This window comes from Lissotriton helveticus, chromosome 1_1 (genome assembly GCF_964261635.1).
Source record: "Lissotriton helveticus chromosome 1_1, aLisHel1.1, whole genome shotgun sequence".
Lineage (NCBI taxonomy): Eukaryota > Metazoa > Chordata > Amphibia > Caudata > Salamandridae > Lissotriton > Lissotriton helveticus.
In genome coordinates this window covers 993920220-993946405 of record NC_136057.1, presented here as the reverse complement: position 1 = coordinate 993946405, position 26186 = coordinate 993920220, and the positions used below count along the sequence as shown (strand labels likewise).

Sequence of the window (26186 nt, the reverse complement as noted above, 5' to 3'; positions counted from 1 at the left end):
CCACCCAGATGGTAGTCAATATATCTTATATTCAGGGGCACATAATAGCCTATCCCCCATAGATTATCTCCTTGTGCCAGCATCGCAACTCACTAATATACGGGAAATTAAACACATGGCACGAGGTATCTCTGATCACTCCCCAGTATAGGCTCACCTGGTCCTGGAGGCCACGAGGGTGGGAAGGATCCCCCCATAAACCCATGGTACATCCGTAACCCTGTGATCAAAAAAGCCCTACTCCAGTCCTTAGAAAACGAATTCCAAGACAATGTGGGGTCGGTAGAGTCCCCCCTAACATCATGGGAATCCTTTAAAACATTCATAAGGGGGCAAACACTGTCTCTGATAGCGGGGGCATGAAAAGAGAAGCAGCAAGATCTGGTTGAAGTTGAGAACGAGATCCTCCGGCTGGAGGAAGAGATCGAGGGGGAGGTCACTCAGGAGCCATTACATTCCCTGCATATGAAAAGAGATGAATTTAAAGCCATAGCCACTGACAGAGCAAGGATATGGGGGAGGGAACAAGAAGGCAGAGTGTATGATTTAGGGGACAAAGCTGGGAAGTTATGAGCCTGGCTTGACAAGAGAGAAATGGCAAATAGGCTAGTGCCAGTGCTGTTAGACGAAGGGGGTCATACAATCACCGGCCCCCAAGATATCGCAAACAAATTTGCAGCTTACTATAGCATGGAATACCAATCGAGCACCCCCTTGCTCGAGAGTGACTCCCGAGATCTACTCAGAGACATACGACTCCCTGCCCTCACGGCTGAAGAAGCGGATGCGCTAGACAGTCACTTTACAAATGACAAAATAGCGCAAGCAATAAGGAATCTCCAAGCCGGAAAAGCCATCGGCTCTAACGGCCTGCCCATCGAGCTCTATAAGTTAAGACTGGACAAAATAGCTAAGTACCTGCGAGCCATGTTCGAAGAAAGTAAGAGGGTAGGTTCGCTTCCGTCCGATCAGAGGTTGACAACGCTCGTGGTCATTCATAAAGAGGGCAGACCAAAGAGTAAATGCTCATCCTACAGGCCAATCTCTTTGCATAACCCCTTCCATGCTGATGACGGCCCCCAGCCGTCATGCACTACAGTGCTCGTGTGCTGATGACGGCTGGGGGCTGTCAGGACCGCACCCGCGCTGAAATCTTCAGCACAGGAGCAGAATCGGCCCAGCATGGAAGGGGTTAATGCTGAACCCAAAATATTGGCAAAGCTTTTGGCGAACCGACTCCCCCAAGTCATTAGTGACCTGGTGCACCCGGATCAATCAGGCTTTATGCCCCATCGCAACACTACGCTAAACCTTCGTAGAGTGCACGGAGTGTTGGGAAGGGTGGCCACCATCCAAGAGGCGGCAGTAATTGTTTCATTAGATACCACCATGGCGTTCTATACCATCGAATGGCCATACTTGTTTGCGGTACTGGCAAAAATGAGATTTGGACCTGGCTTTTTAGGATGGGTCAAACTCCTCTACTCAGATCCACTCGCACAGGTGGTGGTCCCCGGGTTGGCCTATCCACTATCCCTCGTGCTTTTTGCCCTCTCTCTGGAGCAATTGGCAGAATGGATCCGGAAGATCCAGTTGTGCAAGGGTTGCGATGGTCAGAAGATTGGGGGGACCGCATCTCATTATATGCAGACGACATTCTCCTATTCTTAGCCTCCCCTAGAAAGTCACTCATTGGAGTGCTTGATCTTCTTTGGCAGATTCTCGGGGTACTCGATAAACTGGAGCAAGTCCCTTCTGTATGTCCTAAGTGGGGATCCTCCCCTCACCCCCAGGGATTGTCCAAAACAAATAACGACAGTAGTCTTTCAAAAACCTGGGGATATACATCACCACAGATCCCAAAAGTCGTTACGACTGCAATCTGCTCCCCCATTACAGAGATTGAGGCGGGATATTGCAAGTTGGAAGGGGCTCCCGCTCTCGTTGCTAGGGAGGGGAGCTCTCTTTAAGATGATGGCTTTGCAGCGTTTCCTCTATGCCCTGCAGAACTCCCCTGACTTGGTCCCTACAAGATACTTTAAGGAGATTGAGGAAAAGCAGCGACAATTACTCTGGGACGCAAGACCCCAGATAGCGTTGAATAAACTGGCCTTTACCTGGTACGATGGAGGGATTCTGGACCTTAAAAAGTATTGCTGGGCTGCTCACCTAGCTGCTGTAAATCAATGCACCTATCGTAGACCTGATGATCCGGGATATGCCATGGATAGATGGATATTACCTGGGGGAAGCTACAATAGGGCCATATACACTAAGCCCAACAAATTCCACCTAACAGGGCCGACGAAGCATTCAGTTCAAATTTGACGCGCAGTGACAAGGAGTCTGGGGTGGGAACAAAAACTTACACTGGCAACTCCACTGTGGGACACAGAACAGCTGGGCACTCTGAGAACCTCTAAGGGATTTGATAATTGGGACCTGATAGGGATCTCAAAGATCAGGGACCTATGGGTGAAAGGTGATATGTTAATGTTCGAGGCACTACAGCGGGAGTACAAGCTGACCATCTCTGAGTACTTCAGGTACCTGCAGATTCGATACGCACTGCTGGCACAATTGGAGAAAGGCACCTCTCCCCCCGAAGCTTCACCTTTAGAAGACAGACTATTAGACGGCTACCTGCCTAAGAAAGCGATCTACCTGACCTATAAAAAGTTGATAAACAACACTTTAGACCCCCTCGAGCAGACGAGGGAGAATTGAGTGAGAGATGGGCTGGAGTTGGACGAGGAAGAATGGCGGGAGGCAATGGCCTCTCCGAGGAAGGTGGCAATTTTGGCTAGACTGCGTCTTGTCCAGCTCAAAATGCTACACAGAGTATATGTTATGGGGCCCCGTATGGTTCGCATGCAAAGGGCTATTGGGGGGGAGGGAGTGTAGAAGGAATTGTAGCCAACTGGGCACCTTCATGCATATAATATGGGAGTGTGAGCATGTCCAGAGATACTGGCAGAGAGTACATGACGTCATGAGCGAAGTGCTCGCAGTGACGGATTGTCCTGAAGCTAAAAGGTGCCTCCTGAACATCTAGAAAGCAACCAACTTACCTGGTAAAGATAAACTGTGGTCTACCCTGGGTCTCATGGTTGCAAAACAAAACATTGCACAGTTGTGGGGGGCGGTGTCACTGCCCAAAATTGTGAAATGGAAAACAGACATGGATTGGTGCATTAGGGTCAAATATTACATCTTTCAAGGCTCCTCCCCCGATCTTTCTGGCAGTAGTCCTCTTCCCTCCGCTTCCCCTTCCCCCCACTTCTAAACCATAGTATTCTATCCCTGGTACCCATATCTTTTGAAATTTCCTAGGGCAACCTCTAGCCTTGTATGTCACTTGTTCCGCCACCATATACAGATCAAGACTTGCCCTTCATTCCTTAAGTGTAGGTATTTGCGGGCCCCCAAGTATTTAGCTATATCCCGTTTAGCTGCCACCAACCCCAAGTTGGCTAAAACGAGTTTGCGTCGCGGGATGTCCACATCCGTGGAGATTCCCAGTAGGAGAAACTTTGGTTCCACCTCCAGTTGGACTTCCAATATATTATTGAGCTCTCCCACAATCTTTCCCCAGTATATTTGGATTGCGTTACATTCCCAAAGGGTGTTTAAGAATGTTCCACATTCCGTGCAGCATCTAAGACAATCCAGGCTCACAGCTCTCCCTATTTTATGCAGCCTTGCTCTGTCAAAATAAGTTTGGTGCAGAATTTTGTATTGGATGAGGCGCAACCTTAGCCTGATTGCCACTTCACGTGGATGCATGAGTGCGGCCTCCCAATCAATATCGTCCATTACACCAATGGTTCTTTCCCATTTAGCTCGAAGAGGACCCAATTTGTCCGGCATATTATTGATTAACGTTTTATAGGTAAATGAAATGGCTTTTACTGGGATCTTTTCCTGTAGGAGTCGGCCCTCTAGCGGGTCATATTCTGGTATTATCTCCCTGTCTAACCCCTCCACAACCCATACATGCTTTCTACGCCTTATTCTTTTTGTGAGTTAAGGTGCTACAGGTGTGCCGTCACCGGTGACAGCTGAAGGGTCCGTGGGTGTCGCCTGGTGATGCTAGCTTGCAGTTGTTGTTGCGGCCTGGGTTGAGCGTGTGGAGTGCCACAGGGTTGTAGCATTGGCAGTGCGGAGGTCCAGGGTTCCTGGTGCTGGTCGCGGTCGGGTTGCAGACGGGCGCAGACAGGCTTACCGTTCGTGCACCTGCTGCGCGTGGCCGCTATTAAATAGGGGTCGGGGAGGGCTGGACAGCTGGGAGGCGGAAGCGGGGAACTGGCTCGGGCTGGTCGCGCTGGGGGAAGGGGCTGCGGGAGCAGCAGCTGCGGGAAAAACGGGGGAAAGGAAGCAAAAAAGAAGTGAAAAAAGATATAAAGAGTAAAAGGGTGAAACGGAGCAGAAAGCAGACGAAAAGTGATATAAACAGTGAAGGGTGAAAAAGCTAAAGGGTGAAACAGAGCAGAAAGGAGAGGATGAAGGGGGCAGAAAGCGGAGCGGGAGAAGGAGTCAGAGGTCCACTGGACCACCAGGGATGAGGCGCAGGTATAACCTGCGGGTAGAGGAGGGCCTCGAACACCAACACTACAGGAGTGCAGGAGCACAAGAGGGCCTCAGTTATTGGTGGAGCTGCGAGGGTGGGAGAGCAGTTTCACTGACAGAGTTCAGACAGCCAAGAATACAACTAAGGTGATAAACATCACTATCAAGCATTTCACTGTCAAGTCTATAAAAGCATCATCATATGTATGAATCACCGTGATCATTGTATGAGCTCAGGTGAATACTAAACTACAACATGAAATTGTTACTCAAGTCTGCTTAATATCAGTAGAAAAGTATATTACACCAAGGACCCCAGTTCAACAGGTCAACAACAGAGAATGCACTTGAACGTGACAAGGACTCTGCGCTAGGAATATCACCTTTATTCTTTAAACTCTTGCAGCTTGTAAGTAGGCTGAGGTAGCTTCCCTTCTAAGTAAAAAGCGAGATTTGCCCAATAACCACCATTGACAGCTTGGATGAGAACAAGACAGTAACTGTGGTTCCATGGGGTACAATATATCTTCTCAACACTAGAAATGTCTGTCTAATCAAAACTGTCACTGGGCCGAGGTCTGGGAAAAAAGAGAGCTCAGATTTGAGTATTCCACCTCTTTCCTATTGGTGGACCACCTCAGGACAATGTTGTGTTGATTTCTGTCCAGTGGCATTGTTTGCACTATTTATGACAATCTAACAGAAAATCTGATTATCTGTTAGAAATAAAGCACCTTATGTAGTATATAATAAATTGTTTGTGTAAACTGGTGCAAAAACTTTTCTGATTGATTGACTTAGCACCAATATATATGGAAGAGCGAAAAAAAGGCACGTCCCTAGGTGTCAAGTTTAAAATACGAAACTAGCTTTAAAGAGGTTCCTATTGAGAAAAGAATATCTGTTGACACTTAGGCATGTGTGGACACTTACGAGACACGCTTCACTCGATTGGTTGATTTAATGTAGAGGTGGCGATGTAGTTCATCAATAAGGACCAGGTGAAGGTTCATCTTCTTACTGTGCAATTCCAGCCTAAGATCACTCAATCCTTCCACCTGCAAAAGGGGACCCTCCAAGGACTCAACTGCTGCAACCTGGAGAAGACAACACCAAAGCACAGTTGATAGTTATCATGCAACAAACAACATCTTCGCAGCATGTCTAGCAACAAAGAACTAGTTGTCTTACTGATACTATTGAAGATAAGAAAACAATCAGCAAATCGTCACGATTTCACTGAGGTGCATCAGCGCATACAAACACAAGCACATTTGAACATACACACAAACACACACAGACATGCATACAAACAAACACACCCCACACCCATTCCTTAAAACAATTTTCACCAACGAATTGAAGTGCATGCTTAAGTCATTACCAAATCCATCTGAGAAAACAAAAGAATGTTGACTTTGATTTTGAGAAATCATGTGTGAAGTAATCACATCTAACAACAAAATATCAACAGTATACAATACTTTATATATGGATCTTTTTTCCAGTCAACAATCTCTAGCATATTGCAATTTCCCCCCAGATATGTTCTCTTCACATGATTGCCTGACACTATCTTGACAAAAGAGTAAATAATACAGATTGCCAATACTAGATATTTCAAATACCTATACCTACAACCAATACATTAAAAGTGTCTAGGTACAGTAAGCTCTATGCATCTTATTGAGTGTTGAGCAGTGTCCCTGACATATCTCATTGTGATATTTACTACCTAACTTATAATTTAGGGGATGACTCGCCAAATCCAATAGGAGGTAGCAGAGGGACAGGTACATAGACAAGAGCAAAGACATTTGTGGACCCCATTCAGCTCAGCAAAACAACCCTTCACTTCTCTAGGTCTGGCTATGGAGCCCTCCCAAAATATCCTAAACTCCAAATATTGCACTAATGCAAAATACACTGGTCTGAATACATCAAAGAAGCTATGAAGAGATTTGGTTCCCACCAGCTTCACCTCTCTTCCGCCACCTCCACCTCCGGATGCTATCCTTGAAACAGCAGACTGTTTCTCTGGGGTTGGGTTTTGAAGATAAATATGCTAACATACACCACCACAGTGACTAAGTCCTTATTTCTTCAAAAAGCCTCCTCTCAATAGTCTATGTTTAGGGCCTCGCAAAGTCATCTCAAAGTCAGTAGAAATCTGCCTGCTCTTTGGCATTGCCAGGAATGTACTGCTGCTCTTTGTCATCAGCTAAAACTACGATTGTAGACTTCAGAAATACACTGTTCCTAAAAAAGTGAATCTGTGATGATTTTATTAGCCATCTCTACTTCCACAGTGCACCTGCAGAGGCCTCCCTTGGGTAAACATGGCCAGCCCTAAGCGCATGCAGTTCAGTGACTGCACCTTGTTAAGGAAAGTGTCCAGAGGTTATAATCTAGGAGTTTCCATACTGTTGTATTGTAGGTGTCAGCAGGCCTCTTGAAATGGGCACTAAAGACTGAATTATTCCATCTTTAAGAAGCAGTTCAAGGTATGGGCGTATCCATAAAAGCTTCACAGAATAAAGGTCAACAAACTAAATACAAGCTACAATGGGCTTCATTTTATATCAAGCAATTTCTGTAACCCTATATGCACTGAAAATTACTCCAACTCTTGACCCATTCAAAGGCACCAAAATCTAAACATTCTGGTTAACTGACCAAATCGGGATTCTCCACTCCATTGAGCACCTCAGCCGTATGAGCGCCACTATTACATGCATTTCTATCTTAGACAAGTGAAACTGTTTTGCTTTGGAACCAAACACTCCAAGTCGGCGGAAACTATCAAGTGATTTGATTTATAATATCATCACTTCACGGAGGGCTCCATCATTTGTTTTTTGTTTTTTTAATGTATTTTATTGATTTTCAATCCAAACATAACCCTCCCCCCCTACCCCCCATACAAGGCTCATCTTCAGCAGGGGCACGTTACTGGATACATTGTAGAAAGTCATTTCCCACAGTTGAGCTCGCAGTTACTTCAGAATCAGTGTAGCTATAAGCGTCGTAGCTCCACTCCGTTTACCAATATCAACCCCATTACCTGCAACTTAAACACCCCACATTATACCGGAAGCCCAACTTGGTGCTCCCGCAGTTACTTGCCGAACCCCCCCCCCCTGCCGAACCCCCTCCACCGGTGTGCTCTAAGTAGTCTGAACCAGGATTTTTAATCAACATCTTGTTGGGTTGTTAATAAATTCCTGCCATGTCCGACCTTGATCCCTTCCCTCAGGAGCCACCTCAAACCTATCTATAGTCTGTGTGCTCCCACATTTTCCTGAGAAGCCTCCAAAGAGTCAGAGTCTGAGTACGATTATGGCGCTTTCAGCAGTGCCACCAGGGCCTCCCATGCCTGTGCAGTTTCCATCGGCTTTTCATTGTTCGCTCTCCTGGCCTGCTGGAACCTGACCATACTCTCACCAGCTGCCCAACTCGTGAATTCCGCCTTCCATCGCTCCACACTAGGGCCCTGCTTGGATTGCCACTTTCTCGTTAGTTCCCGTTTGTCCAACAGCAACCCCAGGTGAATGAATGTACTTGTTACCTTAGTTCGCGCTGTATGAGGAAACCAGTGCAGTATACATGCCCCCATGTTGGGTTCTATCTGCCTATCCGTCAGCCCGCAGAGAACCTCAACCTCCTCCTCCCAGTACTTTCCGAGCTGGGGGCAGCTCCACATCATATGTTGGAAGTCTGCTGCAGTCAAACAACATCTAGGGCAACATGCCAAATCCACATTGAAGTATTTATTTCTCTGCTCTGGGGTTAAGTACGCCCTGTGTATGATGTAGAAATGGATCAGTTGGAATCTAGCATTCCGCGTACCCTTCCACGCCCTTTCCACTAGTTTAGCCCAAGTCGATTCAGGTATATCTTTGCCCAAGTCCACCTCCCATTTTCCTCGCAGCTGAGATAGTGGCTGTAGTCTCTCCTCTACCATTCGCCTATACAGGCACGTTACTGCCTTTACTCTCCCTGCGGCCATTACTACATATTGGCTTGTCAGGGATGTTTGAGGCTCTAGCAGCCCTTCCCCCAGTGTTTCTCTAATCGCTGATACCAGAGCGGCATGCAGCAAAAAGTCAACCCTGGGCAAGCCGTACCTGTCCTGCAGTGTTGGATAAGGCAAGAGAGCCCCCTCCTCATACAAGTGACCTAACATCTGCAACCCCAGTCTTTCCCACTCTGCCAGTACCGACCAGTCCCCTCCGTGCGGGAGTGCCGTGCACAGTCCGAGAGGTATCTCTGGTGCGTATGGACGAGTACCACCCACACTACGCCTGCTTCTATTCCAACATGCCCTCGGCGCTTTCTCCTGATAGGTCAATGAATCGACCCGCAACCATTGGTCCAGGATCACAAAGGACAAAACATGTCTTGGAAACCATCGATCCTCTGGGCCATCCGGCCCCCTGAACTCCCGAGCGACCGCCTGCGTGAGCCATTGCAGCTGGGCCGCCAGATAGTACAGTTCAAAGTCCTGGACTGCCCATACGGAGGGCTCCACCATGATATATTTTGTCAACATCTTCACGTCCTGAAAAGCAGACTTACCTAATTCGAATGAACCAGTCTTCAACATAGCTCAATTCTTCTTAGAAAGATAAAAAAATAGAAAACCCTCACATTTTCATTCCCTCCAGACTTTCATTTTTCTGATTAGAAGGTAATATTCAGACCTTGCTAGAAACCCTCTATACAATCAAACATCCAACTTACAGTGAAGACAAAATCATCTTATCTGACCTAAAAAAATGTGTACCTCATTCGTAGCCCTGCTTTTTTCCAGTTAACAGTTAAATCCGCCAACTCATAATAAATCGTCTCTAGAGCTGTCAAATCAGGTAAAGTTACTCCTCTTTAAACAAATCATATTAAAAAACCTCTTAAATAATCTTGTTTTTCGCACAAACAGGTGGAAAAGACAGGCCGAGCAACTAAGCAGTCACATCAGTAACTTTCTTTGCTCCTATCAGTATGACTTCAGACTCAAATGCAGGAAAGAACCTGCTTTGTAAAAGAACTAAGGAAACAAGTATTGGCAAAGCCAACAGGTCTCGCATATGAGAGCTATTGGCTTTAGCAATGTTTTGTAGCCATACTGTACAGCAGCATAGATGTTTTGCAGGATGGCTAAAACTCATTTGTGCATATATATCAAGAGCATTAGCACTGGATGCATCACAGTCCTTTTTAGGTCTCGCCTATTAATCCCGCAAGGGATAATAGGTGAGAGTATAGAGGCCAAACCAAGGTCTGAAACCATCGCGGATTTCGGACAGTTCGTGTGGATTACTCGAGCGGAAAGAGCATCCACATCAACGCCATCAGCCTCCCTCCCACAGGCATCTGTTGCTTCCCCAGCGTGCGCAGTGCGCGCTCGGCCTCACTTCTCCTCCCCCTAATTACATCCCTGCTTTCACTTTCACGGCCGTGAGCTTCTCTTCAAAGGGATTTGCTCCCCCGCCCCCTGCTTCACAGGCCGCTTGCATTTCCCGGCCGCTTTTAATTTAATTTCGCGGCCGCGTTTATTTAATATCATTTCGCGGCCGCGTTTTTTTTTTGCCCTTCTGCCCATTTAAACACTCCAGATGCCGCGCGTCGGTAAAACTCCTTGCTACAGATTCGCTGGAAGGTTTTCACCATCCTAGTAAGTTTATCCCACACACGTGGCCAACTTTCCTTTTTATCTCTTTTGTTACCCGTGCTCACCCTTACCTCAGCATGTTTATTAAGACTAAGCGAATGGCATGCGCAAGTGTTTTCACGACCGCATGCGTCTATCACAGATCTTCAGAGTTTCTGGAGACCTTTCTCTTTTCAGTTTGACACGCACCCGACTTGGACACGTGGTGATTTATTCTTAGCTTTCTCAAGCATACTCATTTTAACTTTCATGTTTGCAACGCTGAGACTCGAACTCGATTTACCAGTCACAATGTCGGCAGCTCTGAACATTATGCCACACACTCTGAGACCACAAACTTGTTTAGTGTTTATACATTACAGAGGCACATGCAGACTTGATAGCCAATAGGCATGTCCCAGTTCTGTGCAGAGCCCATAGATTGGCTGTGGTAATATGATCCCATAACACAGTAGTTCTTTGATTTTTTGTTCAACCTGGAACAGCACAAATGTATTCTTCGTTTACCTAGTAAAACTGCTACTGGTGGTTTCTTATCTAAGATGGCCACTACACTGGTAGCTCTCTCTTTCTTTTGCATCGTAAGCATTTAATTCACCCGCTTTCGGTTCCAACTACAGCCTGTCTCTTGTTTAGTTTGCTCTGGGTGTGTTTGAAATGTCGGCTGTATGCATTCATCCGTCCAATTGCCTTTATTGCTTTTAAACCTAATGCATTCGTTTACAACTTTCGCCATTCTTTTATTTACATTTTTCAGATGGTCATGTCCAGGCATTTTTCTCTTTTTTTGTAGACACAGGGCCAACGCTAACTCGAACCCAGCTCCACAATTCCAAAGTCGTCAACTCTGGATGTTATCCCTCATCCTCTCTGTCTAAAACAATCAGCATTCTTTTAGGGCTGTTTGTCTCCATTTTCCTCACTGAGTTACCCTCCCACTATGCAACCACCCTTAACCCCTTCCTCCCTTTTCTTCCCCAGAGCGCTCCTACTAAAGTGTTGATGCGCAGTTATTACCTGTTTGACCTGCTTTGACCCCCGTGAAGCCATATGTTTGAGCTCTGTGTAGAAATATAGGGGCATATTATCAACCACGGCTTTAACATTATCACCGCTTGTGAAGAACAAACAGTGAAAGTAATGCAGGCAGTGTTAAAAATGAACGCGTAACTGGAAAGGGTTCACTTTGAGGTCGGCAAAACATATACAGGCCAACACAAACAATAGCGCACACACAGCACTACAGGGATCATTTCACCCGTTCTCAGCACACCCGTGACGATCACTCTCTCAGCGTGTGACCTTGCGCCACTGGACGGGCCTGGAACCAGGTGCCATCAGTGTGCAGGATGTAATGGCCATATTTGTTCTGGGGGTTTATGTGCCTGTTGCAGATATCTGCATGTAATTTGAAGGTCAGTGGTTTGAATCTCTCAGCTGGGTCATCATAGACTTTCATCCTTCCGAGGTTGATTCAATGAGCACTGTTGAATTGGGTCTTTTTGTAGCAACTGTTATCAAAGAAAGGTGCTTATGGAATGAATTGAGATGTGAAATACAAATTTCGTTTGACAAGAAAAACCTGAAATAGAACACGTATGGTAAATTAATTTGCATAGCAGAATTTTACCATTTGTATGGCTCATGCCACTTAACACTGTAACATCACGCCAGGACGCTCCTTCGCTGGAGCAGCTGTGCGCATTAAAAATGTAAATAACATAACATAACATAACAAGTGCAGTATAGGCTAATTTATTGGGTAATGATGGTTTAAATGCAGGGCCACTGGAATTAAGCTGTTCAGTGGCTGCGGTCTTTTATGTGTCATTATGGAGTTTCTGCACATGCCACATAATCTATCAACTCACTTGTAATTTGCAGATTTTAACAAAAATAAGTTTCACACTCAAACAAATCTAAAGTTGCTTAAACACTGCCACCCGAGTTGCCTGTCGCATCATTCCAGAGTCCCTGATTGCACGTGATATTGGCTGCTACCTCATGGTTGTGGTCTGTGTGGAGCATTTTGGGCATAGACCGTGTGCAGAAAGGATTTGTGTCCCTATGACCACTCCATTTTGTATCAGCAGAGAGCATTCTACTCACTGAGCCATGCTACTATTCACTGTGTTTTATAAAGCAATAACTTGTTTGTGCCTTTCTGCCCTCTGTTAGGCTCGGTTTTTGTGCCTTTCTGCCCTCTGTTAGACTCGTTTTTTGTGCCCTTCTGCCCTCTGTTAGACTCGTTTTTCCCTTGTTTTTCTGCCCTTCTGCCCTCTGTTAGACTCGCTTTTTGTGCCTTTCTGCCCTCTGCATCACCACATCATCACTCAGCGCTACCCCAGCATCACTCAGCGCTACCACAGCATCACTCAGCACCACCACATTATCACTCAGCACCACCACAGCACCACTCAGCACCACCACAGCATCACTCAGCACCACCACAGCATCACTCAGCACCACCACAGCATCACTCAGCACCACCACAGCATCACTCAGCACCACCACAGCATCACTCAGCACCACCACAGCACCACCACAGCATCACCACAGCACCACTCAGCGCCACCACAGCATCACTCAGCACCACCACAGCATCACTCAGCACCACCACATTATCACTCAGCACACCACAGCACCACTCAGCACCACCACAGCATCACTCAGCACCACCACAGCATCACTCAGCACCACCACAGCATCACTCAGCACCACCCCAGCATCACTCAGAACCACCACAGCACCACTCAGCATCACTCAGCACCACCACAGCACCACTCAGCACCACCACAGCACCACTCAGCACCACCACAGCATCACTCAGCGCCACACCAGCATCAATCTGCGCAACAATTCAACAACAACTGGTTCAAATATGTTCTCTCAATGTTTCAAGCTGTATTACAAATGTCACAAAAAGATGTTAATATTTCACTTCTGTTCTTGGATTTTCGTCACAATAAAATACACTGAACATAATCTTCACAAAAGTTATTTACAAAAGTTTAAGCTATTGCCATTATAAATTACAATCACTTTTATTTAAGTATTAATTATTTAAAAAAATTAAAAGCCATTGTAATTTGTAATATCAATACATCTAAGTCACGTAAATACAAAACATGTTGCATTACAAATGCTATAGGTGTCACATTTGCGAAAGTTATAACTATTGGCATTGTAAATGACAAAGCTATTAATTTAGCTATTTTCAAAACCAACACATAAATAAAAAAAATGTCATTCACAAGACCAATAGCTCAAACTTTCCTAATGCGAGACCTATTGCATTGCAAATGCTTGTTTATTATCATTATTACTTTTAGCCATGCCACACAACAGCCACACTAGTATACCACATGGCTACAAATTATTACCAAAGTCAGCAATGCCCATGCTGTTCAGCAGTGTTTCCTTAACTGTGGCTCGCCACCCACTGGTGGATTGTGAGCTAATTTTTGGTGGATCACGAAAGTCCAAGCAATAAATAAAGTTGTATTTAAATTCTTTATTTTGTCTCATTTGCTGAGTTTTCAAGACTGAGGTCAAATGTCAGCCTACGTCTTCTGCTGCTTATGTTATGTTTTTTAACAAGAGGACTGGTGTTTACAAACTCCTCTCACTGCGCAATCAGAGAAAGAAAAATAAAGTGAATTATGAGACAATCTTGCTGGGGTACATTAAGTGCAAATGAAAAGTCTGTAGGACATCATTTTTCCGTAGCACACAATAAAATGTAAATGAACTGTACACATTCAGTAGAAAGGAAAGGCAAAATAAAGCACATTTTTTGAAATTTTCAAGTGCGAAGGAAACAAAGATTTTAATAGGATAGGACTTTCTTGTAGATGGTCTTTTGGCTTCTCTCAAAACATCCATGCACTTCTGGGGAAGATTCAGCTGACCACATTGTATGTGTTCAGGATCAAAGCTGCCAAGTTCAATGATTGAAGGCTTAGGTGTTGAATCTGGCCTCCGAACTTGTGAAGAAGATTAAGCCTGCATGGCAGCATCCTGTTTGGATGCTCATGAGAAGTTAAAGTTGGTGAACCACCATTGCCGGGGCACTCCTGAGCAATGAGAATCATTCTGGCCTTCAAGTGTGACAGCTTGATGGTTATTGTTGGCAGTAGCGGAACTAGAGGAAAAGCGTAAAGAAATGTGCCTGACCAGTCGATCCATAGGGTATTTTCTCAACATGTCTGGTTGGCAAAACCTTGAGGCAAATCATGGGCATTTCTGGTTTCCTCCGTCTGCAAAAAGTTCTATTAGAGGGAAACCCCATTCGCAAAAGATGTCTTGAGGGACAACGTAGTTTAATACCCATTCATGATTCTCTTGAATGGTTCTGCTTAGAGTGTCCGCTTGAACATTTTGGATTCCTGACAGATGGACAGCAGTGATCCTGAGACTACTGGAGATTAATAGATTCCAGACTGTTAGTGTCTTTAGAGACAGAGGCCTATATTTTGCCCCTCGCTGCTTGTTCAAATAATGCATGGCTGTTGTATTGCCCTTTTGAACAAGGAGGGAGTTTGTCTTCTCGGACGAGAAGAAAACCATCAAAGCTGTGTGCACTAATCTCAACCTTAGTAGGCTGATGTGGTAAGACAGTTCCTTCAGAAACCACATGCTGTGAATCTGTCCATGGGAGCACCCCAACCAGAGAGGGTGGCATACGTGGTCTGAGTTGAGATGCCTTGAAGGAATTCATACCTTTCAGAAGGTTCTCTGAGGGACACCACCAGTTGAGTGATTGTTTCGTGTGAGATCACTTTGGGATCACTTTCTCCTACCATCTTCCTGACAGCTGATCCCATTGATCCTGCAGATAAGTGTTGCAGCAGTCTCCCTTACAGGCTTGCATTCAGGACCACCAAAAATACATCATACCATTGATCCTAGAAGAGAGTTGGATGGGCTGTTGTCTTCAGATTGCAACATTTCTAAAAGATAATCCTCTCTCCTCTGAGAAAACACTTTTGTGTGCACGGTGGCAAAGACTGCTACTAAGTAGTGGAGGGATTTAACTGGCATGGATAAAGATGTCTTGTGATTTACATGGAGTTGTAGCCAATTGAGAATTATATGACAGTCATATGATAATGTTGGTATGTTTGTTGGTAAGAAGACGCTTTGAGGAGCGAGTAGTCTAGATCTGGGGAGACGAAAATTCTCATTTTCCTGAGGTGAGCTGCAATGAATGCCATGCCATGCATTTTGGAAAGGTCTGTAGCACAGATTTGAGACTGAAAGAAAGAATTTTGGATTAGCCTCTATCTATCTAGTTCTTTCCGATGGAACAGGATGATGTATTTGGTGGCATTGCTGGTGGTGGATACTTGAATCTGAGACGGTATCCATTTTCTACTAAATTCACAACACATTTGTCACTGGTTATATTTCTCCACACTTCCAGGTAAAGTGTTATGCTTTCCCCTGCCAGAGTGGGTAAAGGAGGACGGTAAAGAAGGCACTCACTGCTTGCCACCAGTGTTAAGTTTAGTGGCTTGGGCAGGTGGCTGCTGAACTCCTCTGCTCCTTGACTGAGGTCTGTGCTGTTGATGGCTGCTGCAGCTGTTCTTTCCCTTGAGGCCAATGAGGTGATTGAACCCTCTTATGAAAATATCGTCGGGCGTAGACCTATAGGAATGTCTCCTGTATTCTTTCTTTTTCTCCAGCCCTACCACCCAAAGAGTGTCAAGTTCGGGCTTCATGGTAGAAATCTCATCATTAGCATGGGAACCGTATAAAGTGTTTACTGAAAAAAAAGAAGGTTTAACATTCAATGTTGAACTTCTGGTTTCAGCTCAGTCAGTCTGAGGCAGGATGAGCGGTGTAGTGATAAACCGTAACACTATCCATGTGCACAGTCTCAAAGAATACCAATGTGGTGGTTGTGGTAGACGGCAAATTAATATTTAATTTGTTGGTGGCCCTGATAAGAACCTCCTGGAAAGTATTAATGTGATTTTTAGGAGAGATAATCGTTGGGGATGAGTCTGACAATGTAGGAGAATATAGATCAGAAAACGAGGTTGAGTGATGTGACCTTGAAGACCTCAATCGGGATGGAAAATTCCATATTCGCCTTGAGCATGGTCGTCTGAGAGATGTTGAATGGTAATGACACAGTGGGATCTTGATCTTGTTCTCAACCAAGACCCGTTGCTGAGAGGTCTGTTATGATGTGAGAGAGATATAGAGTGCCTTGGTGGAGGCACCACTGGCACTGGTGACTTTGGTGACCGAGAAGGATTGTCTGGAGGATTTAGTGAAGGGATTACCACTGCAATTACCAGTTATGGAGAGGAGGTGGAGAAGGTGTAGTAGAAGTACGACTCCACCAGAACCTGGGGGAGTGTAGAAGGCATGGTACAATGAGAATCCTATATGATGACGGGCGAAGGTGGCCTGGGTAGAGACTAGGCTCTGGAATACTCAGATTCCAATTTGGATAGCAGTTTGTGAGATTTCATATGCGAAAGTCATTTCACTGTCTTCTTTTATGAAATGGTATCATGTCTCGACGTTGAAGTACCTCTCAGCATTGACAATCTCCTCTACCTCAACGTCATGTGTGTTTTTTTACAGCGAACCAGCTCTTGACTGCGAGCAAGAAGGTGCATTATGACTTTTTGATGTTGATGTCCTCAACATCGAACGGGGACATCTTGTCTCACCCGAACTTCTCCTGTAGGATCTTCCTATGGGGGAGTCCTTAGAGGGTGTGATGGGGCACTGGTGGAGGAACAGTCTCTCCATGCCCCTCAGATGTCTCTTCAGCCAGGGAATCTTGTGCTATTCATTGCTCTACTTAGCCATGCAGGCATTCTTTTTTTCCCTCTCTCTCTCTCTCTCTCTCCTGCTCTCTCTCTCTCGCATTCTGGGGACATGTGAATCTGGCAAATATAGGATACAGATCCTGTGCAGGTCTATTTTTGCCATTTTTCTGCCACCATCTGGCCATTTCGCAGAAAAGAGATGGCAGCTTTTTCTTGTCACGAAAATCAATTAAAGAAATCTAAAACAAAAAAGAAATATATTTCCTGTCAGGAAAATATCTGAAAATTCTCTTTGTCCTTAAGGACGTTGAGTGAACCACTTTTGGAATGGTTTTGAATAAAACTTTGAAGTAAAAAAGGAAAAGCTCTGCTCCAAGACCCTGTCAGCAGAAGCCGGAAAAAGAACTGCCCAACCTGCCACATGTAGGGCATGATGGGATACTAGAGATCAATATGCCTTAAAGGCACAGAATTCTACTCTCATTGTTTCAATGCTGCAGCCTATACAATTACATTGCCTATGGCTCCCTATCATTCATTTTAAAGGAAAGTAAAACAAGCTTGTGAGTTTAGATTTAATTCACTTCTTTTTTGTGACTTTGAAGGCTGTAGTATTTTTTTCTTACAGCTTTTAAAACAAATTAATGGACTACGCAAGAATAGTTTGTCTTAAGGCTGCAAAATGTAACTTTTTTGTCACATGTGCTTCCTGGCCTTTTTGAAGTAAGGCAAATAAACTATCAAAATGTGACTGAAAGAACTTATCCTTGGAAGACGACATGTGGACAGGACTATTCAGTGCTTATAAGATCAATGGAGATCCCCTGAGAGAAATGCAGATCCACGCCTTCATTCACATGGAATGTTCCAGAATTGCTAGAGATCTCCAGTTACACACTAAGCACCTCTAAAACCCAACCGATATATAAAGTAAAGTCCACATTTGTAAAGCGCACAATCACCCGTAAGGGTCTCTAGGCGCTGGGGGCCGTCGGGGAGATTAAGCGAGCTATTGCCCAGAGTCACATGGTGCTGGGCTAACCTGCCGCCGGAGCCGGGGATCGAACCGTGGTCCCCAGATTCCAGCGTCAGTCGCCCTGGCCGCGGCGCCACACCTCTCCATTTGTGCTGAAAACATGCTATTGATTTTCCTACTCAAAATAACAGATTCCAGTCTGTAACAGAATCAAACAGACATGGGCATGAAGGTACTGAAATCTGACAATGCTGCAAGGTCATTGCAATGCCAATAAAGAGCTACACAAAGTCATTCCTTGACTCTTGAGCCCCCATGAAAACGAACCTGGTCAAAGAAGCACTGAAAGCTCCACCCTAGCAAAGGAAACTAAATGGACCCTACTGGTCGCAGTCAATGTTGCCTTTTCGGGACCTGCTAGTAGACTTCTGATTGTGAACTTCTTGTGTAACAACGTCCCCACTGTAAGTCAGACGTAAATATTATGCAATGCAATGCAACTCTCAAGTGCCTACCACTATCTCTTCTTTCACCCCTTGCTTTCCCATCCTGTCCTCTTTCTCTCTTCTACAATGTTAACGACATGTTGGCTAAAAGTCACAATGTAAAAAAAAAAAAAGCGATTCGAACAAATTATGCTAACCCGGTAACAGTATTGCTAATGTGTTCTTGTAAAAAACTAATAAGGAAAGCGAAATGGGAAATTCAGACGGAAAAAAATAAATAAATAAGTCACTATAAAGATAACAATCTGTTTAAAAAATATGACAGAACAAAAGCACACAAACATTAAAATGCTAAAATAATCACAACCAGCCAGGCTTTTTTTATAATCATATCGCCACTCCGTTCTAATATGAACAAAAATACAAACTAAACGCCACCTTCACACTACTCTCCCAGGGGCATAAAAGGTTTCCTCTGTGAATCAGACATTGGAAGGTTAATGTAGACTATGTAGACAATGTAAAGTGCTTTAATGCAAAGTATAACGTGCACGAAAGTGCACGTTTACACAACACCATCCTGCAATCAGCGCAAATAGCCCATTCGGAGTAAGTTCAACAAAGGACCATCCGTAAATCAGTGCACATAGCAAACGGACAAATCGAACCTGAGCAGGCCAGTGACTGCGTGAAATGTCGGCAATGAGAACCGAGCTGCCCGACCTAATTACCGGTCTGCAAAGTCAGCAGAGAACCAGCATTAACTATAAAACCCGCTGCAATCTACCTCTATTCCACCTTCATTAATGGTACTGGGTTATTACATGTTTTTATTTAATGCGTCTTCGTCGTCTTAAACGAATGGCTGTTATTAGTTGAGCTAACAGTTGGATGATAATGCACCAGAGATGCAGCAGCGCTGGCGGGGCATTAAGAGCGAGCGCAAGGGCTGGAGGTCGAGCGTGTGTCAATGCAAATGAAGGAATATTAGGCCATAATAGCTTAATGCAATGGGCTGCCTCAAGGATAATGGAATTTACAGGCTATGACCAATGGGAGACGCGTATTGATAAATGCTAGTGAAAGCACAGAGAACTTATGAAAAGGAGGAGGATAAAACATTACTTGGCAATTTCCACAGACAGCGAGGCCTAAGCAGAATTGGCTGGAAAAACACAGAAAGGCCTCTGGGAATGGAAAAGGAATGAATAAATGAAGCATTATCGGAAATTGTGATATTTTAGAATGTTTTGCCAGTGCTCCCGAAGTAACTCTTAAAAATCAGTGTTGTAGTGGACAGTACCTACGAGGCTGAACGACAGCGTTTTTGGAGAATGCAAAGTAATCGGGCTTGGTAACAAAGGTACTGGCAGAAAATAAAATGCTTAGGTAAAATAAGCAATGCAAAAAAAATGGCATTCAACAAAACAGGAGAGAAAACACACCTTTGTTATTAATCTGCCCTTTTGAAGAAACACAACAATCTGTTTGCAGTACATATGATGATAGCAAGAAGCCTGAATATGTAGATAGTTATTCGTTAGACAAAAGGCACTCAAGATGCTGAAAAACTACATATTCTGATGACTGTTCCGCCTTACTAATACAGTCGTCTTTACATAGCATTCATAACTTACTCGACAGGTATATCAGATTAACAGACAACTATTTCTTTTTTCAGAACCATCGGGATTGGCTCTTTCAATACCAACGTGCCTACTACATCGTTTGTTAAGAGTGGCTCGTAGTTTCCTGTAGGGGTTCGTGCTTACACGCTTCATGGAATGATTTTTTTATAGCAACTCGGAGAAAAATATATTGTTCCATACATAAAAATGTACTTGGTTAATTTGAAGCAAAATCGGCTATATTTTCCGCTCTCTTGCAACTGAGAATACTAGTCTACATATGGGCATTAATTTAGACATAATTTATAAAAGATCAACTGGCTGTGACTTTACATCCTTAAAATGCAACTTATGCTCATGGTCATATAAGAAAGCTTTTGGCACAAGGGATCAAATAGACACCAGGAAAATTATTAAGGCATTAGCTTGCCTGATAAACTAAAGCACACCGCTGGAACAATAGACTAACCGTTTTGCTATTATTGGAGAATGAAAAACTTAATCCAGGCTTTCATTGCAATAGAACATCTTGCTACAATTGTCAGGGTTATTGTGGTGTGAGACAGATTACTGCAATGGACTCCACCAAAGGGCTTCTACTGTAAACTCTAACAGACAGCAGATTTTTTTTGTCTCATTACAAATCCTTTTATTGCAAAAAGTAAATAATGCAGTGGGATGACATCCAATTGCATGACATACCACTGAATACATAGTCCGGTCCTGGGCAAATAAGGTCAACAGTTACACTCGCCATATATTTTATCCCCCCCACCCCCCGGTCTAGAAGTCCTCTTCCACCAATTGGACCAACAGACAGCAGAATTGAGTTGCTGAACTGTGGTATCAGCCAAGAGGACTGTTTCGCTAGCTCAATACTGAGAAAATACCTGACAGTGGTAGCGTAAGTGAATATTAGGTCCCTTACACTGGCCCACAGCACTGTCCAGAGGTTAGTTCCAAAATAGCAAGAGAAGAAAACCCCTAGGAACATGCCTTTAAGAACCTACTGAGCAAACGCTTTACTATTCTAAAAACACCAAGAGGTACATACACCCTATGTCTCTATGTCTTGGGCGCGGCTGTGGAACACAGTCCATTACTACTGCAGTTACTAGCGAAAACTGACATTTTAAAACTCATCTAAATACACACACACTCCGAACTCATTTCTTGGAGCTGTGTTCCAACAATTCTGTTTAGTTCCATGCTCTCCCATTACATACACAATCTTAAATATAAGCTGGAGTGAGACAAAACTCTAACATAAAAAAACAACTTGCCAATCAATCAAACCGAATTTGTTGAGTGCAGATAATCATCCGTAAGGGTATCCAGACGCCGAGGCTCCTGCTGCTATGGGTGGAATCAGTCGAATAGCCCGGTCTTGAGTTCCTTTCTGAATTCCAGCAGGAAGGATGAGCTTCGGAGTTGAAGAGGAAGGTCATTCCATGACTTGGCGGCGAAGTAGGAGAAGAAGCGTCCTCCACTGTTGCTTCGGCAGATGCTGGGGATGTCAGTGAGGGAGACGGTGAACAGGTGGCTGGAGGGTTGGGTGAAGTTAATGCAGTGGTTGATGTATGCTGGTCTTTGATCATGAAGGGCTTTGTAGGCATGGATCAGCATCTTGAATTTGCATCTCTTCTGGATGGGGAGCCAGTGGAGCTTCTTGAGGTGGGGGTGATGTGGGCCCATTTTGGGAGGTTGAGGATGAGTCTGTCTACTTGGTTCTGTATCGTCTAAAGTTTCTTCATGAGGTGGGTGGTGATTCCTACATTGTGTGTGTTGCCATAGTCCAGCTGGCTGGTAACTAGGGTTTGAGTGACTGTTTTCCTGGTGTTGACGAGGAGCAACCAGAAGATTTTTTGGAGCATGCGAAGAGTGTGGAATCAAGTGGAGGATACTCCATTGATCTTGCTTTTCATGGTGAGCTTGCTGTTCAGGATGATGCTAATGTTGCAGGTATGGTCTTTCGGTGTGGATCCAAGTTCAGAGGGCCATTGAGACACTCCACGAGGAAGTAGTGTTCTTTACCTAGTCAATGATGCTCATCATGCACCTGTGGAAGTAGGCCCTAGTGGTGTAGGAGGTCTTCTGACAGCGAGAGACTGAGCTGGATGTCGTCTGGGTAGGTTACGAGGTTAAGGCCATGGATTTTGACGAGTGTTGGCCAAGGGCATTATGTAAGTGTTGAACAGGGTGGGGCTGAGGGATAAGTCATGATGGACGACACAGTTGATGCTATTGTGTTCAGAGGAGAACGGTGGTAGGCAGATTCTTTGGGTTCTTGGGATGAGGAAGGAGGTGATCCATTTGAGAGTGTCTCCCTGGATTCTGATGTGATGAAGTCTCTTGATAAGGGTGTGGTGGGATATAGTCGTGAACGCTGCTGATAGGCCAAGGAGGATCAGGGCAGCTGTTTCTCCCTCGTTGAGGAGGGTTCTGATGTCAACAGTGGTAGCGATCAGGGCGGTTTTGGTGCTGTAGTTGGTGTGGAATCTAGACTGGGAGGTGTTCAGCAGATTGTTGTTCTCCAGGTGTTCTGTGAGTTGGTGGCCGATGGCTTTTTCAAGGACTGTAGCAGGAAAAGGGAGCAGAGAGATGGGGCGGAAGTACTAGAGGTCACTGGGGTTGGCAGAGGGTTTCTTGAGAAGGGGGTTGACTGTTTTGAATTTCCATTCTTCAAGATTGTGGCCGTGGTGATGGATGAGTTGAAAATATAGGTGAGTTTGCTGCTTATTTTCTTGCTCCCGAGGTTAAAAAAGTGTTGGGACAGGGGTCCTTGGGGGCTGCTGGGTGATGAGTTGTTCCCAGCGAGTGAGTGGGTGGGTGGTCGAGGTTGGCAACTGTGGGAGTGAGTAGGCTGTAGAGGTCGGTGGGTTGGGGTTCGAAGTATTTGTAGATGGTGGATATATTGTTGTGAAAGAAGTTTACCAGGGTGTCACAGAGTTCCTGGGAAGGGGTAATCATGTTTTCGATGGCTGAGGGGTTACAGAACTCTCTGATGATGTTGAAGAGTTCTTTGCTGTGGTGGGAACAGGCTTCATTGCAATCAGCCAGATCACTCCTTTTGTGTGTCTTTTAAGAGTTAATGGTATTTGTTGAGGGCTGGCTTGAGGATGGCACTGTCTGCGGGATCCTTGCTGGTGAGCTATCTCCTTTCTAGATGCTTGCAGTTGTGTTTTAAGGTTCTAAGATCTGGTGTGTACCAGCTGGCCTGTTTGGTGAATCTCCTGGGTTTAGAGGGCTTGATTGGAGCAACTCTGTCGGTGTAGTTGGTGATCCAGGTGGAGACGTTCATAGCGACCTATTCTAGGTTGGTTATGGAGTCAGAGTGGGAAGTGTTGATGGCGTCAGTCCACTGGTTCTCTGTTACTTTGTTCCACCTGCGGTGAGAGTGTGGAAATCGCAGAAATTACCGCTAGCATAAGCTGAAGCCATTTTGTTTGTGGCAGCCATTTTAGTTAGCCATGTGCTTCTCCCATCTTCACTGTTGCCTGCCCTTGTATTTCACTTGAATCATCAACTATAATAAACTCCTTCAGCACTGAGCCAGAGCCTTGCGCATGCTCAGAAAGGCCTGTAGCTGTTAGAATGCACCTGTCTTAAATGTAACTGTCAGACTACTTCAACTGATGTAAGGGTTTTTGTTACTCCTCCCACTCTGTTGACTAAGTAGTTTCCAGTTGTCCATATATGTGAAATAGCTATTCTTGTGTATTCTTGTACCACCTCTTTTTGAGTCTTCATGCTTACTCAGCTATAAACTGGCCATAAAAGGCCCACGGTTTCTGTACCATGGACTACCTCACACCGTGTCCCGAGGGTACTGTACTGACGTAATCTCCCTCATGAGAGGTTAATAAATCTATTTTCTTCGATATTACAGCTTCTGTACCAATCTCTATTGTATTAGTCTAAGGACTTAAGGACAAAGAAGGGTGTACCACCCCTGCACCAGTGGGCCCCTGAAAAGGCTCACTCCCACAAATTGGCGCCCGTCGTGAGGCTCATCGGAGAACGGTCACCCAAAATAGTGGTCTCGACGGAGGTTTGCGATCTCGCTGAGTAAGTACTGTGCACGATGAGACCCTTGTCTTTGCAGACCAAAGTGCTTTTCCGGTTTTCCCGATTTGACCCTCCAGGTGGTGACCGGTCCCCGACTGAGATCCCTTTTGGTGTTCGTCTCACAGTGACCATTAGGTAGATTCAGAACTTGGCAGTTGGAAGCTGGACACTTTTGTTTGGTAAGGTCGCAATGCAACACTCTTGTTTTAGAATAGCTTGGCCAAGATTTTGGTTTGTTTGTTTGTTTGCTGCAGCAAATAAAGGCAGGTAATAAGGAGATTTTTGGCTACTTTTGGATAATTCTCAGGATAAATACGCTTTGAATATAATATTACATCGCATTGTAATATTTTTGGCATGCCTGCTCCTACCACACTTCGTAGAATGTGTTGCTGCCTGGTGGTACCAATATGGATTTAGAAAGTACTCAGCTGGCTCCCCTAGAGGGGATACCGAATAGGTTTATGTACATTAAATATGGTAGTTCTTCCATAATGTATAGAACACTGTGGAACAAATACACTAAAGAGAATCCTGATCTACACACATAGTAAAATTAATAAATGGTGATACAGAGCGCTTTTGAGTGTTCCGCCAGCTCTTTCATTTGTAAATATGATTTACAATTGGTATTTACAAATGGTTTGGTTTAAGTTTAGTCTGTGGGCTGCCTCTTGCTTTTGTCCTAAGAGTTGATTTGTGGGTTGATTTTTTTTTTTGAGTGTCTATGTGGTTTGTACATTGACGCCGGTGGTGATGCTTGTGAAGTACTTGTTTGAGTGAGTAGAGATTGTAGTTTTTGTGTAAGAATGACTTGCCTTAGCAAGCAGTGTTGTGTGTTCTGAGTGTTTGGCCCCCTTTTTGAAAATGACTGGAATGAGCTCAATTTGGTTTGTTGTCGTCATTGTGTTCTGTAGATGTCATTGGAAGAATTACAATTTAAAATTCAAAGAATGAATTATATAACATATGCTAAGTAGCTGCACGCTACCATTAAAAGTAAAGCAGTAACAAAGTATAGATGTGTGAATATAGCCACAATGGTAAAAAATATATATTAATACTGAATAGGGAAAAAATAGGCCTCACAGAAAGAAAAAAACGAATATGTGTGCTTTACACAACTAGGACTCAATACAAAATTTGACAGCGTTTTCCTTAGATGCCTTATATTAAATATTAAAAGGCAATCACACCATCTGAGTAATTGGTTGCTGCTAAAATAAAAGTGCCTCTTTTACCACATTGCATAACAATAGATTTTGACTGGCTTGGAATGCCTGGGTTTTAAATAGACTCAACTGTGCTCAATTCCCTGCGCTGGAAAGAGAGCTTTTAACAGCTGTTCAAAGCTGTCTGTCCAAAGTAAGCTGTCTGTCAGAACAGACTGAGGTAATCAATGGTTTACAAACTTTTTGAGGACATTAGAATACAGCAAAGGTTTTTTTCTCGTTAAAAAGTGTAAAAGTTGGCGCCTGCTGGTTGTGAAACACAGCTGAGTAAATAACACATGGTTCACAAGCTACACTCTAACTAGTTAAAATATGTTGTTGCACCAAATTAAAAAGGTGAATATTAGTTTCTCTAGCAATGACAATATTACTGAATTTTAGGGACAAACGTATAATATGATTCCTATTATGGACTACTGGCTGCAGTCTGAAATGCACTTACAAGTTATGCAAAGAGTAGGCTGTACAAACATGTAAATTACATTGCAAACCTTTATGCAAGCCATTGTGCACAATAATTCTGGGCGCACTATGGCATTCAGAAAACTGAAATTTTGAGCAAGTTCTTTAGGTGCTAGAATGCACATTTCAAAGGAATAAAAACAAAAATAAGACAGCAAAAGTGCATCCTACCTTTAAATTATCAGAATACAGGCAAAGAGCAGGAATGCTTTTCAGCTGTGCTTCTCCAGAGTTACTTTGAATTGTAAAGGCCGCATGGGATAGCCTTGCTCAGACAGGGGACAACAGGTTTAAGGGTCAGAGGCCAAGTTCTGTATTTAGAATTGACCAGCACTACTGAACG

General features: G+C 44.3%; 1 protein-coding gene across 1 annotated transcript in view; it reads right to left on the bottom strand.

The window, feature by feature from the left end:
- Nucleotides 1-26186, bottom strand: part of EXOC4 (exocyst complex component 4) — a 1743085-nt gene that overhangs the window by 1451772 nt on the left and 265127 nt on the right. The window contains exon 4 of the mRNA XM_078677470.1: nt 5503-5666. Coding sequence (XP_078533596.1) covers nt 5503-5666 — 164 coding nt within the window. The remainder of the gene's footprint in view (nt 1-5502; nt 5667-26186) is intronic.